The sequence below is a fragment of the Alosa sapidissima genome, chromosome 24, assembly GCF_018492685.1.
Source record: "Alosa sapidissima isolate fAloSap1 chromosome 24, fAloSap1.pri, whole genome shotgun sequence".
Lineage (NCBI taxonomy): Eukaryota > Metazoa > Chordata > Actinopteri > Clupeiformes > Clupeidae > Alosa > Alosa sapidissima.
This window is the reverse complement of record NC_055980.1, coordinates 27,082,586-27,095,085: the sequence shown is the minus strand read 5'-3', so window position 1 is coordinate 27,095,085 and position 12,500 is coordinate 27,082,586. Positions and strand designations below refer to the sequence as shown.

The following is a 12,500-nucleotide window of genomic DNA, read 5'->3' as shown; positions in this document are numbered from 1 at the left end:
ATTCCGACACAGTGTGTGTGTGTGTGTGTGTGTGTGAGAGAAGGGGGGGTGGGGTAGTCTCTAATTCACTAATCCCTGGCCCCGCCCCCTTGTAGAATGGCATCTATTTAGCAAGATGACTCTCTCTTATCCAGCTTGGCCTACAAATCACAACACACTTACATTACACTACACTACATTACACTTACATTACACTATACATGTATTCATTGAGCAAGCAGACTGTTGTCCAAAGTGACTTCCATATGCCAACTGTATCATAAGGGATCACAGTGTTCCCGGAGCAACCCGGGGTTAAGTGCCTTGCTCAAGACCACAACGGTGGAAGCCAGGGAACAGGAACTCACTCACACAAATAAACATGAGGTCAAATTAAAAGCCTAACTACGCAACCCCCCCCCCCCCACACACACACAGCTGTACTAATCAAATGAACATTTACACTGCTGTAATGTTTAACTCTGCTAGGATGAGCCTGGGGGAGAAACTACAGCTACACAACTTCATCAGCATATCCCTTAGACCAGCCTGGCTATACCCCATACCCACCTCCTTCCAAATGGGCCCACTACCATTCACACACACACACACACACACACACGGTCTATCATGATATAGTCTCACAATAATATGCCAGATAAAGTAGTTTAAAACAAATATACAAATCTTATTAGAATAGAAGAATTATTTTAATCTTATTCTATTACCCTTCTTGCCTCAAGGTGCACAAAGCTCTGCAATGAAAGGGTTTCATCACATTTACACAGTACAACATAGAAAACCATTGTGTGGCGGCCAATGTTGATATGTGGTGGTCAGTGTTGTTGATGTGGTGGTCAGTGTTGATATGTGGTGGTCAGTGTTGATATTGTGGTGGTGATATTATGGTGTTCAGTGTTGATATTGTGGTGGTCAGTGTTGATATTGTGGTGGTCAGTGTTGATATTGTGGTGTTCATATTGTGGTGGTCAGTGTTGATATTGTGGTGGTCAGTGTTGATATTGACCATTGTGGAGGCCAATGTTGATATTGTGGTGTTGATATTGTGGTGGCCAATGTTGATATTGTGGTGTTGATATTGTGGTGGTCAGTGTTGATATTGTAGTGTTGATATTGTGGTGGTCAGTGTTGATATTGTAGTGTTGATATTGGGGCACACTGAACAACATTTCACTGCTTGACTAAATGAAAACATATAGGCCGTCATGTTGACAATGGAGAAAACATTTAGCATACGTGGACAGAAATGAGGTTTTGGTGAACGGAGGTGCATATAGCCCGTGTTCCACATGAGCACGGACATTTAGAAGGTGTTTTTTTTTAACTGTATGCCATCACACACAGACAGCAGACACTGATGTTGGGCTGGCATTCCTCGCCACCTCAGGTTGTATTCCTAGCCGTCCTAACTGAGGTTGGCATGGCCTTGGCACGGGCACGGCATACCAGTCTGGGCACAGTTGGCATGGCGTACTGGCCGGCGTGTTAATGCCCGCGCCCTGAGCCTAAAGGATTTAGGCCAGAACACAATGAGTCCCCATCTGCCAAGGCAAACCACAACTGACCTGCCAATTACCTCACCGGGATTGTCTCCCGGGACAACGGTTACCCTGCAGATGCTGTTGCTAGGCGTTATGATGAACGAGACCCCCCCCCCCCCCCCCCCCAAACCCAATCAGAGAGATTAGGAATTGATTTCAAAGGTGGGGGTTCTACTAAGTTCTGCTGACGCTTGCATTCTTCGCTGAGGGTTCTGGGTGTTCTGCGGGTCGACAGAGGGTTTTGTGAAAGAATGTTACATCATGGAGGTTCTAGAACTGGATTAATCAGTGGGAGGTTCTGAGAGAGCTGAGGGTTCCTTAATGAGCTAAGAGAGTTTTCTTTTTGAAGGGTTGTGGTTCTCACCCCATGTTTGTTGCTTGGTGAACTAGTTCATACTGGCTCACTTCCACCATCCGTTGGTCTCCCCACAGCTAAAATTCACCAGCTAAAATATTTACTCACCGACACACACACACACGCACACACACACACACACACACAAGCTTAAAGTAACCATTAACTAGCATGCAAACAACAAATGCAACTCCTACAAGCAATTAAAGTCTTCATTATAAACGACAACAATGTTTATTACATTTAAGTAGGGAATGTGTCAGCCATTATTATTAGAAGGACCCAACCACCCAAACACACACACACACACACACACACACACACACACACACACACACACACATCCTTCCACCAGGGAGTTGGCCATTCCTCTGTGGTGACTCATCTGGAGAGTTCAAACTGCGCACACACACACACACACACACACACACACACACAAATGCATGAGTCATTTGGGAAGCCTTAAAATGGTCTCTGCGGGTAAGATCCCCCCGTACCCCATCACAGGGGTGCGTTTCCCAAAACAATAGTTGCTAACCGGTTAGTTGCTAACCTGTTAGTTGCTAACCTGTTAGTTGCTAACCTGTAGCAACTTCGTTGGTTGGCAATGGGAAATCAGCTATGGTTTTGGGAAACGAGCCCCAGGTCATTAGTTTGCAGACCAGAGGAATGGACAGAGGGAGAACCGAGAGGAACTCGCAAAGAGGCCCAGAGGAACCTGCAGGAACTAAGAGGAACCCGCAAAGAGGCCCAGAGGAACCTGCAGAACCGAGAAGAGAAAGATGGTCTTTTTCCACTGACAGAGAAACGGTTCCGTTTCCAAACCAACATTTGAACCGGTTTTGGAATGTGACATTTTGATTCGGAGCTTGAACAAGAAAATAATCGTTTTTTCCTGTGGGCGTGTTATTCTACCGCTCAGAGGGGAGAAGACTAAAGTATAAGCGTGAGTTTTCTGTCCATTATCAACTGTTGCCATGAGTAAACAAAACTAGTCAACTAGCATTACACTGCAGACATTAATCAACATTTTACACAGCTAATTTCTGCCATTTTAAAGGGCTAATGGTCATATCATCCTCCCATTTATGCACATCATATGCATGCAACACCCTCTGTTGATGATACATCCTTGGTTCCGTGTAATGTTAATGACACATCCTTGGTTCCGTGTAAAACTGGTGGAAATGCGGCAGATAGCACCAAAGTTCAAACAATTCTGAACCGAACCAGTTCAAGAACGCGTTCTCTGCTGTTTGAAAATCGCCCTGAGAGTACATATAAGAAGTACAGAACTCTTAGGAACCTAGATAGCCAAAATAACTAACATGGAAGAGGCAGAGGGGCCTGAAGAACATTCTAGAGGAACAAGAACCTAAAGAGCATTAAAGATTAGGAGAGACATTATCCTGAGGAACCCTAAAGGGCCCAAAAAAGCATTTAGAGTAAGAGGTACAAGAACCTAAAGTACTTTACATGTAAGAGACTTGTGAAACTAAAGAACCTTAAAGAGGAAATGGGAGAGGGCAATAGATAGGAACCTAAAGGAACTTTCAGGAGGAGTGTTTGGAACTGTGGAACTCAAGAGTTCAGGTTGAACATTCCAATCCAGCCATGTCAGCATCTGCCATCTGCCTCAAGCACCAATCAGGAAGCAGCTCAATCAGCCAATCAGGAAGCTGCCTCCCACATTCCATCACAAGCTGCTGTGAGATCAGCAAACACAAGAGAGACCCGTGTCCAAGAATGAGCTCAGTCCAGCCAGACTGACCGACCCCCCCCCCCCCTCCCCTCCCCCCCCCACACACCTCCCTCTCTCCCCTGCCCTCTCTCTCCATCTCCCTCTCCATCTTCCTTGTCTGACCATTTCTCTCTCTCCTCTCTACTTCCTCTTCTCTTTCTTTTCCTCACGGTCATCCTGGGTTCCTTTCTTCTCTCCTTCTCCTCTCTTTCTTCTCTTTCTCCTCTCTTTCTTCTCTTTCTCCTCTCTTTCTTCTCTCCTTCTCCTCTCTTTCTCCTCTCTTTCTTCTCTCTTTCTCCTCTCTTTCTCCTCTCTTTCTTCTCTCTTTCTCCTCTCCTTCTCCTCTCCTTCTCCTCTCTTTCTCCTCTCCTTCTCCTCTCTTTCTCCTCTCTTTCTCCTCTCTTTCTCCTCTCTTTCTCCTCTCTTTCTCCTCTCTTTCTCCTCTTTCTCCTCTCCTTCTCCTCTCTTTCTCCTCTCTTTCTCCTCTCTTTCTCCTCTCTTTCTCCTCTCTTTCCTCTCTTTCTTCTCTCCTCTCTTTCTTCTCTCCTCTCTTTCTTCTCTCCTCTCTTTCTTCTCTCCTCTCTTTCTTCTCTCCTCTCTCTCTCTCTCTCTCTCTCTTTTTTCTTACTTCTCTCTCTCCCACTCTACAGTAGATTTTCCTCCATCCATCTTACACCTTTTACCTCAAAACACAGCCAGTCTGGTGGACCGACCAACCACACACACACACACACACACACACACACTTTACGTGTCGAGTGTACAGGCAGATGACAGCACCCAAAATACACACTCAGGGAGGCTCACACACACCGACAAAACTTCCTAAGTTTCCTCTCCAAACAGCACAGAAGAAAATAGCAGCAGTGTGTGTGTGTGTGTGTGTGCGTGCGTGCATGTGTGTGTGTGCGTGCATGCGTGTGTGTGTGTGTGTGTGCGTGCGTGCGTGTTTCTCGCCTCTCACCCAACACCAACACACAGCTCCATGTAAGGAGTGCTGGAAGGAAAGAACTTTCCTCCTGTGTGTGAGTGAAAGAGAGAAAGAGAGAGAGAGGGGGAGAGCAGAGGTGTTCTAAGCCCTACCCTCCTGACAGAACCTCCAAATGGAACACTGTGTTCTTTACGCTCTTGGTGCTGTTCTGAGACACCACGCACACACACACACACACACACACACACACACAGTCTGCCCACAGGAAGAGTGAGAACAATAAACTCTTACAGAAACATCAGCCGGTATCTATTACCAACATACAAATACAGCAACACACACACACACACACAAGAGAGGGGGGAATGGCAGCACTCCGTCCACGTCTGATACACACACACACACTCACACACACCAGAGAGGGGGGAATGGCAGCACTCGGTCCACGTCTGATACACACACACACAGAGAGGGGGGAATGGCAGCACTCGGTCCACGTCTGCGTCCAGATTAGGGAATGCTCAGCTCCCACAGGGTCTATCTGAGCTGGAGCAGGAATAACCCAACTCCACTGAAACATGATCCTCTCAGTAACACACACACGATGATGACCACTTAGTAACACACACACACACACACACACACAGTTATGCATTCACACTCACACACAAACACACTTACACTTTCTGAGAGTTCACAATGTGTGTGTGTGTGTATCTGCAGGCAATGAGTAGCGTGTGTGTGTGTGTATCTTCTGCAGGCAATAAGTAGCATGAGTGTGTGTGTGTGTGTGTGTATCTGCAGGCAATGAGTAGCATGAGTGTGTGTTTGTGTGTGTGTGTATCTGCAGGCAATGAGTAGCATGAGTGTGTGTGTGTGTATCTGCAAGCAATGAGTAGCATGAGTGTGTTTGTTTGTTTGTTTGTTTAGTTGTCTGTATGTGTATGCAGGGGAGAGACAGTTGTAAATCTAATGGCTGACAGGAGAGTATGAGAATGCAGTCTCTTAAACACCATTCATCTTGTTACACACACACACACACACACACACACACAGGCTTGGCCGTACAGCAGGAAGTACTCGAGTGAGAGTGTGTGTGATGGTGGGTATGAGACCAGTCAGAGGCATGGAGGCTCTGAGAAAGTGATCAGGCCGGAAAACAATTGACAAAGACAGACACGTGTGTGTGTGTGTGTGTGTGTGTGTGTACTTCTTAGCATCTGGTTTTAAGGGGTGAGTGAGGCCCCCACTATCCGACTAGAAGTGTCGTCTATTGAAAGTGTGGAGAGCGCACGCACACACACACACACACACACACACACACACACACACACAGTGAGTTTACAGCTACCATTTGCTGACCTTGAAGCTGAGCCAGCTGGACTATGGGTGAGGACATTCTCATTCTATACTCCGACCAGAGCTAGTGAGCGGAGCTGAGAGGTGCGAATATATCCCGCTCCTCGCTCAGGTGGCTGTTCACTCGGCCGTTCCTCCGCTCAAATTCACGTCAGACCGCCCTGCTCAATTACGCTCCCCGCTCCACTTAAAAATCCTCCCGCTCCAGTGAAATTGCTCCACGCTCGCTCCAATTTAAAAGATGGAGAAATAATCTACAAGCCGAATTGTCACCTTAGAAAACTTAAATCCCAAAGAACTAAGAGCAACGACAATGTCACTCATAGAACATGTATTGTAAAAGATAGCCTAATGCAACACCAACAGTGCAACAACGAACAAGCTTGCCAACGTCAATACACATTAGCCTAAAACTAAAGGGATACGTGGGATTAATTGCCTAATTAATACAGATTTAGCATCTGAGTTTTACTTCAGCCTTACTTAAAGCATAGGCTATTCAAATTGCTCACGTTTTTCTTTGCTCTCCGTAGCACACTCATGTTTCCGCGAAATGTGTCTTCTTAATTTCCAAAATAAATCTCACTGGAACATTGCACTCACCACATAGCTGTTCTTGCTCTACATTGTTAGTATCTAGTTGTTTTGTAGGAATGGTAGCCTACGCTTGTAAGCCCAATGACTTTTCAGTTTCCTTTCTAAAATATTAGCGACTTCATCCCCAACGAAACTTACTGTAACGTCTGCATGCTGGACTAGTCCTATGTGCTACGGACTCTGGGACAATGCATGTTTGTGTGTGTTAATGCCTTTATTTACTGTTTTAATGTCCGTGTTTTAGTGTAACGTGTTACCCTTTTAGGTCTTCCTCGTGTGTGATCCTTTTTGTGTGGGGGGGCTGCGTCCACCCCTGTATGTGTAGTGTGTGTGTGTGTGTGTGTGTGTGTGTGTGTGTGTGTGTTTGACATGCCTAGTGTGCGCTGTTCTCGTCATCTTCTCCTGATTCTGAATGCTAGCCTATAAAAGCTTCTCTTGAACAAAGCTCTGGCTATGCTTAATACGTTACAGTTCTGGTCAATATGTTTGTATTGAAATGCAGCGGTCTTGGTTACATTATGCAGACGTGAGGTCAAGATGGATTTGGGCATGCCTCACTCTCGTGGCGTGAGCGGTATGCGAAAATGGAGCGGGACAGAGCGGCCGCTCCGGCCTCTGAATAAAAAAGCTCCGCGCTCCAATAAAATTCCGTCCGCTCCGCTCCTCGCTCGCTCGCGCTCCGCTCACTAGCTCTGACTCCGACACATATGCAGTCCTATAGGGGACACACACACACACACACACACACACGGGACTGTACTCTTGCATAAAATCACACAGCAGTGTGTGTGGACACGTATGCAATCTGGTGTGTATGTGTCTGGAGCCTGGTGTGTGTGTGTGTGTGTGAGTGCACAAGGGAAGGGGGCGTGGCAGCAAGCACACACATTCCCAAGACCCAGAGAGCGAGAGGGAGAGAGAGGGAGAAAGAGAGAGAACGAGGGAGAGAGAAAGAAAGAAAGAAAGAAAGAAAGAAAGAAAGAAAGATATAAATGTGTACTTAAACACATACAGGAGAGCAGGAACCAGCCATCACTCACACACACACAGACACACACACACGGAGCTTAGAGACATATGCTTGTGTCAGTGCAGGTCTCATGTATATGCACATGTGAGTATATTGTGTGTGTGCGTGTGTGTTTTCTTTCTCCATAATAACACAGAAGAACAACAGGCACTCTGTGAGCCAGACCGAGAGAAAGAGTGATGCAGGAAGAGTAGGGCGAAAGAAAAGAGGAATGGCAGAGAGACTGAGAGAAAGAGAGAGGGATAGAGAGAGAGAGAGGGAGAGAGAGAGGCAGAGAAAGAGAGAGAGAAAGAGAGGGGGGGCAGTGCTGTTTATTCTGCAGGTTACAGTACAGTCTGCTCACCACCTCATTGCCTGGGCTAAGTGATCCGTTAGGCACGCACACACGCACACACACACACACACACACACACACACACACACTTGCCACAATAGAGCCGATTTGTCTGGGAAACAGAACACTTCTGGCTCTAACCACAGTACCAAACAAACACACACACACAGACACACACCCCAAACGGCTCAGCCAACTGGCATGTCCATGTGTCGGGAGAAGAATAAGCTAGTGTGCGTATCCACATAGCTGCCCACAGGCCTGCACCCTTGAGTGCTGAGGCCAAACGCTTCTCATGAGCCTGCGTGCAGTTGGCCAAGACATCACACACACCTGTCCTCCACCCCCCCCCTCTCTCTTCCATATTTCTGTTCTTCTGTCTCCTTGTTCCCTTTCTCCCTCTCTCTCCCTAGCTCTATGACACTGGCCCGCACACGCGCGCACACACGCACGCACGCACGCACGCACACACACACACACACACACACACGATCCGAATGCTCTGGCACCACTTGAGCCTCGTCACACGGTGTAGGCTACATGTTCTGCACATGCAAATATAGCGCGTGTAAGCACGGGCCCAAATATAGACGGTCTCTCTCCAATGTATTGACCGCTGGTATGGCGCGGCTCCGGTTACCGCCCCCGTGGGTATATTCTAACTTGGACATCCCACTATTTTGGAGGCCCCGTATTAAATGCGCAAAAAGTAAAGGTCAAAAACGGCGAACCGCGCGCTCCGCTTTCACAGAGTCGCGGCGGTAAGTCATGTATCGCTCACAGCTGGGTATCGGTGGCCAGCTTGGTTTAGCCTATTTAGTGCACACATTTGCCCACGAGCGGCCCTCGAGTCGCTCAACATCATGCGGGGCGATGACCTATGAACTGGCTTTAGTATTTAAGCCACTAGACTTCCTCAAAGCCGACGGCGCAATAATATAGGCTACCTGCCAACCAGCAGAGAGAGTGCCATCTTAATGGAGGGGGTATAAACTGGATGATACATTCTAGGGAACATGATCCACAATACTTTGAAATGACTGTAGGTTGTTCACGGTCAATCACGATGAATGCATCATGATTAAAAATGTCCAAAGACGACTTGAGGAGAACACCTTAAACTTCCAAAAGCAAGGGCAACGGTGAGATCGTCACTCGGATGCATGCGTTAAACGCGGAGTTGTGCGGCAACAACAATTTATCGAGAGCGTGCAGGTTTAAACCCCCGCCGTCGTTAAACCACTTATCTACGGTTTACCAAACATGTGTGCTTCCGTGAACTGGTTAACCACACAGGCTAGTTCGCGTGACAGCCTTGATAATTAAAAGTTCACCGTTATTAGAATGTAAACTTCGACATCCAGGGCGTGTGGCGTGGCGCACTCACCTGTACGGCTTCGACTACAGCCTCGACAACAGCAGGCTGCTCGACCACTCCAACGTCCTCCACTACGGGGGGAGCGGCCACGGGCTCCTCAACCTTCTTCACGGCTTTTTTTTCGGCTTCTGCGGATACCGTGGTCCCAAAAATCGGGTGGTTCACCAAAACAGGAATCTCCAGTGGTTCAGATGGAGTCGCGTGGTGGACTTCAACGGAGCGAGCGGGAGCCTCCTCATGCTCATGGTGCTTCTTCTTCGGTGCCTCTTTTACGGGTTTCTTCTTGAACAAAATTGACCCGATGATAACGGCGACAACTGTGAAAAAGATAGCCGGCAGAATCATCGTCGCGTCTAAAGCCATGGTTGCGATGCGAGTGCGTTCTGACTAAATACACGAATGCTACTTAAGTGGTGTGTGATTGTTGGTTGTCCTCTCAGGACATGTAAAGCGCCCCGTGCGTTTCGCAGCTCCCGTCTGTGCCGTGTAGATTAGAGTCGCACTCAGTTCACCGCGAGAGGAGCATCCCGTCCGTGTGCCTCAGCCCAATCTGATCAAGCTGCGCGTGTAGGCTCCGTATCATGCTTCAGCGGGGCGCGTCATTTCCTCTACGCGGCCAAACAGAGCAAGCGCTGCTAGCATCTGCGCCAGCCTGGCTTGCATAATCACATCTAACTTTTAGGTAATAAATAAATTTGAACTATTGCCCCGTTCCCTGATTTAATAAATCGTCTTCATTATGTAAATTTCCCTCATTTAATAAATCGTTTTTCCCCTCATTCAATAAATGAGACAACAAAACAGATAATAATTCTGAACACTAAAACTGACATGTAAAGAATTTAAAGTAGATTAAAGCAGTGGTTCTTAACTGGTTTTGCTTTGGGACCCACAGTTTCCCATGTTCATTAAGTCGCGACCCATATATTTTTTTACTGATCAAGCCAACAGATACGGTGAGCTACATGAGACACGTGAAGTGCCTGTAGCTTTACTTGTTTGGAACATGCTGGTGTTTGGCATTACATTTGTGAAGTCTTCAACTCCTGAGGTCCCCCTTCAAAGTACTCAATAGGTTTGTCTTTGACAGGGGTGCTTTGTTTCCATGTTGCATTTGCCAGGCAGCAATTCAGTGAACACCGCACACTGGGGTTTCGGTTTTGTCTCAATTTAATTGAAACCATATCCTACTTCAAATATTATAAGGGTCATAACCTACTTGTCACCACTAAAATTATGTCTAACATAACCAGTCACATAAATATTGTCTATGTACATGGCAATGACTGACATAAAAATGTCTATTAAAATAAAGGTCCAACATTAGATCTGAGGTAGCATTTTAAATAAGTTATTTTGTTTTTGCTTGTTTTTAACCACAACCTCCGCGACCCACCCAGAATGGTTACGCGACCCACTTTTGGGTCCCGCCCCACCAGTTAAGAAGAAACGCTGGATTAAAGGGTATGTATGTGTGTGTGTGTGTGTGTATGTGTATATATATATATATATATATATATATATAAAAATAAAAAAACATTGTCTTCAAGGAACGAATAAGACAGCATCTACATACATCTCTCAGTCCAGACCTGTATTTTATGTATAAGATTACACATCTCTTAGTCCAGACCTGGCTTTTATAATGTATAGGATTACACATTTTCAGTCACCAACATCAAACCGAACGACTACAGAAAAAAGACAACAACACATTAAATTTGATACATAGAAAAATTTATTGATTCCATAAGTATTTCATTTCCGCCTGTCTCTGTGAAGGATGTGGTTCCATTTTCACACCTGATCCCCAAAGGTGTAAACCATCAACACTTCCACCCTGTCCAGAACCAATCAGCGCTGGGCTGCGGAGACAGCGAACCAATCAGCAGTAGCCTGACAGGGTTCCCCTCTACACAGAAAGGTCCTCAACTCGTTTTCAAAAAGCTCTCTCTTCACAGAGAAAACGCACATCACCTGACGCATTTTGCCTTTAAGAATGCTGACTCATACAGGAGACAGCATGATGAACCTCACCAACCCTGATGGCCACAACCAGACACCATGAAAACAAAAACAGGAACAAACAAAACAAACAAAAAAGTAAACAATCAATCAGACTACCTGGCACACAAAACAGGCACTTTTAGTGGAACAGAAGCTATGAAGAAACAGCAACATGACACACACACACACACACACAACACCACAGCACTTTGAACCCTTTAACACAACTGATCATAACACACACACGGGTCAGTTAGCAGCTACTGGGCTTCGCTAATCGGACCCTGAAGGCTGGGCCCTACAGGTACGCTCACGTCATGGTCCTCACAGCTGTCCAGATGGACGATTCTGAAGATGGCTCTAACACGAGACTGCACACTTTAACGTTGTATACAATAAACGCTGATTTTTGAAAATGCTGTTTTGCGTGTGTGTGTGTGTGTGTTATGCAAGGGCACACTGATGCCCCCTACTGCACAAAGAGTGAAATGCTGATATGGATCTAATGGAGACAGAGAAGTCTCCAAATCTTAGACCCAACACAAAGGCTCCTTTTCTTTTAATCGACTAGAAAGAACCTCCACACTGGTGGGACCTACTGCAAGCCAAACTGGACTGCAGAAGCCCTTCCCTTCCCGGATCTAGGGAAGGATCAATCACTGGAGATATTGTCAGACGATGCTTCCAAATCCACACACACACACACACACACACACACACACAGAGTGGGGCACTCTGCAGCATAAATAATGGGAAAAGCATGATTGGTTGGGCTCAGGGAAAAGTTGGCTCTGCAGCCTGGGAAATAGGGTTTGGGCCCGGGCTATGGGCCGGAACCAGCTGTATTTCAGGCCAGAATCGGCAGGCACCTGGGCGAGGTTCTTAACCTGGAGACTCAGTAGATATGTTTACTAAAGCATCTAATGGCACTGGGCTCTTGATAAAAGCACAACGGCGTTTAAGGAGACGGAAACACTCCGCCGCAGCAGGTCTCAAGGGGTCAAAGGTCACGGAGTCCAGAGCTCCACTGATCAAGGGAACATCTAACTAAACCCAGATGATCGACCATAAACGATGATCATCTAACTCTGGGCCAAGTCCGGGCCTGACCACATCCCAGCGCTGCTGTCGGGTCGAGTGGCACCAAGCTGTAAGGTCACGCTGAGATGCCCTCCAGCTCTCCTGGGGTCAAGGGTCACCGGTCCAGAGTTCCACTGATTAGTAGCC

General features: G+C 46.8%; 2 protein-coding genes and 1 long non-coding RNA gene across 10 annotated transcripts in view; 1 reads left to right on the top strand and 2 right to left on the bottom strand.

The window, feature by feature from the left end:
• Nucleotides 1-9,837, bottom strand: part of si:ch73-366l1.5 (FILIA-N KH-like domain-containing protein) — a 30,536-nt gene extending 20,699 nt beyond the window's left edge. For 7 of the 8 annotated variants that reach the window (XR_006027150.1, XR_006027154.1, XR_006027151.1 and 4 more), the window contains exon 1: nucleotides 9,276-9,837. Coding sequence is in view for 3 of the 8 variants with exons in the window: in XM_042083137.1 (XP_041939071.1) it covers nucleotides 9,276-9,629 (354 nt within the window). In the remaining 5 variants the exon portion in view is untranslated. The remainder of the gene's footprint in view (nucleotides 1-9,275) is intronic. The other variant, XM_042083139.1, reaches the window with a different exon arrangement.
• Nucleotides 1-12,500, top strand: part of LOC121700216 — a 1,725,899-nt gene that overhangs the window by 527,512 nt on the left and 1,185,887 nt on the right.
• Nucleotides 10,987-12,500, bottom strand: part of LOC121700310 — a 3,629-nt gene continuing 2,115 nt past the window's right edge. The window contains exon 2 of the long non-coding RNA XR_006027173.1: nucleotides 10,987-12,500. This exon is cut by the window's right edge and continues 1,028 nt beyond it. This is a non-coding gene — a long non-coding RNA (uncharacterized LOC121700310).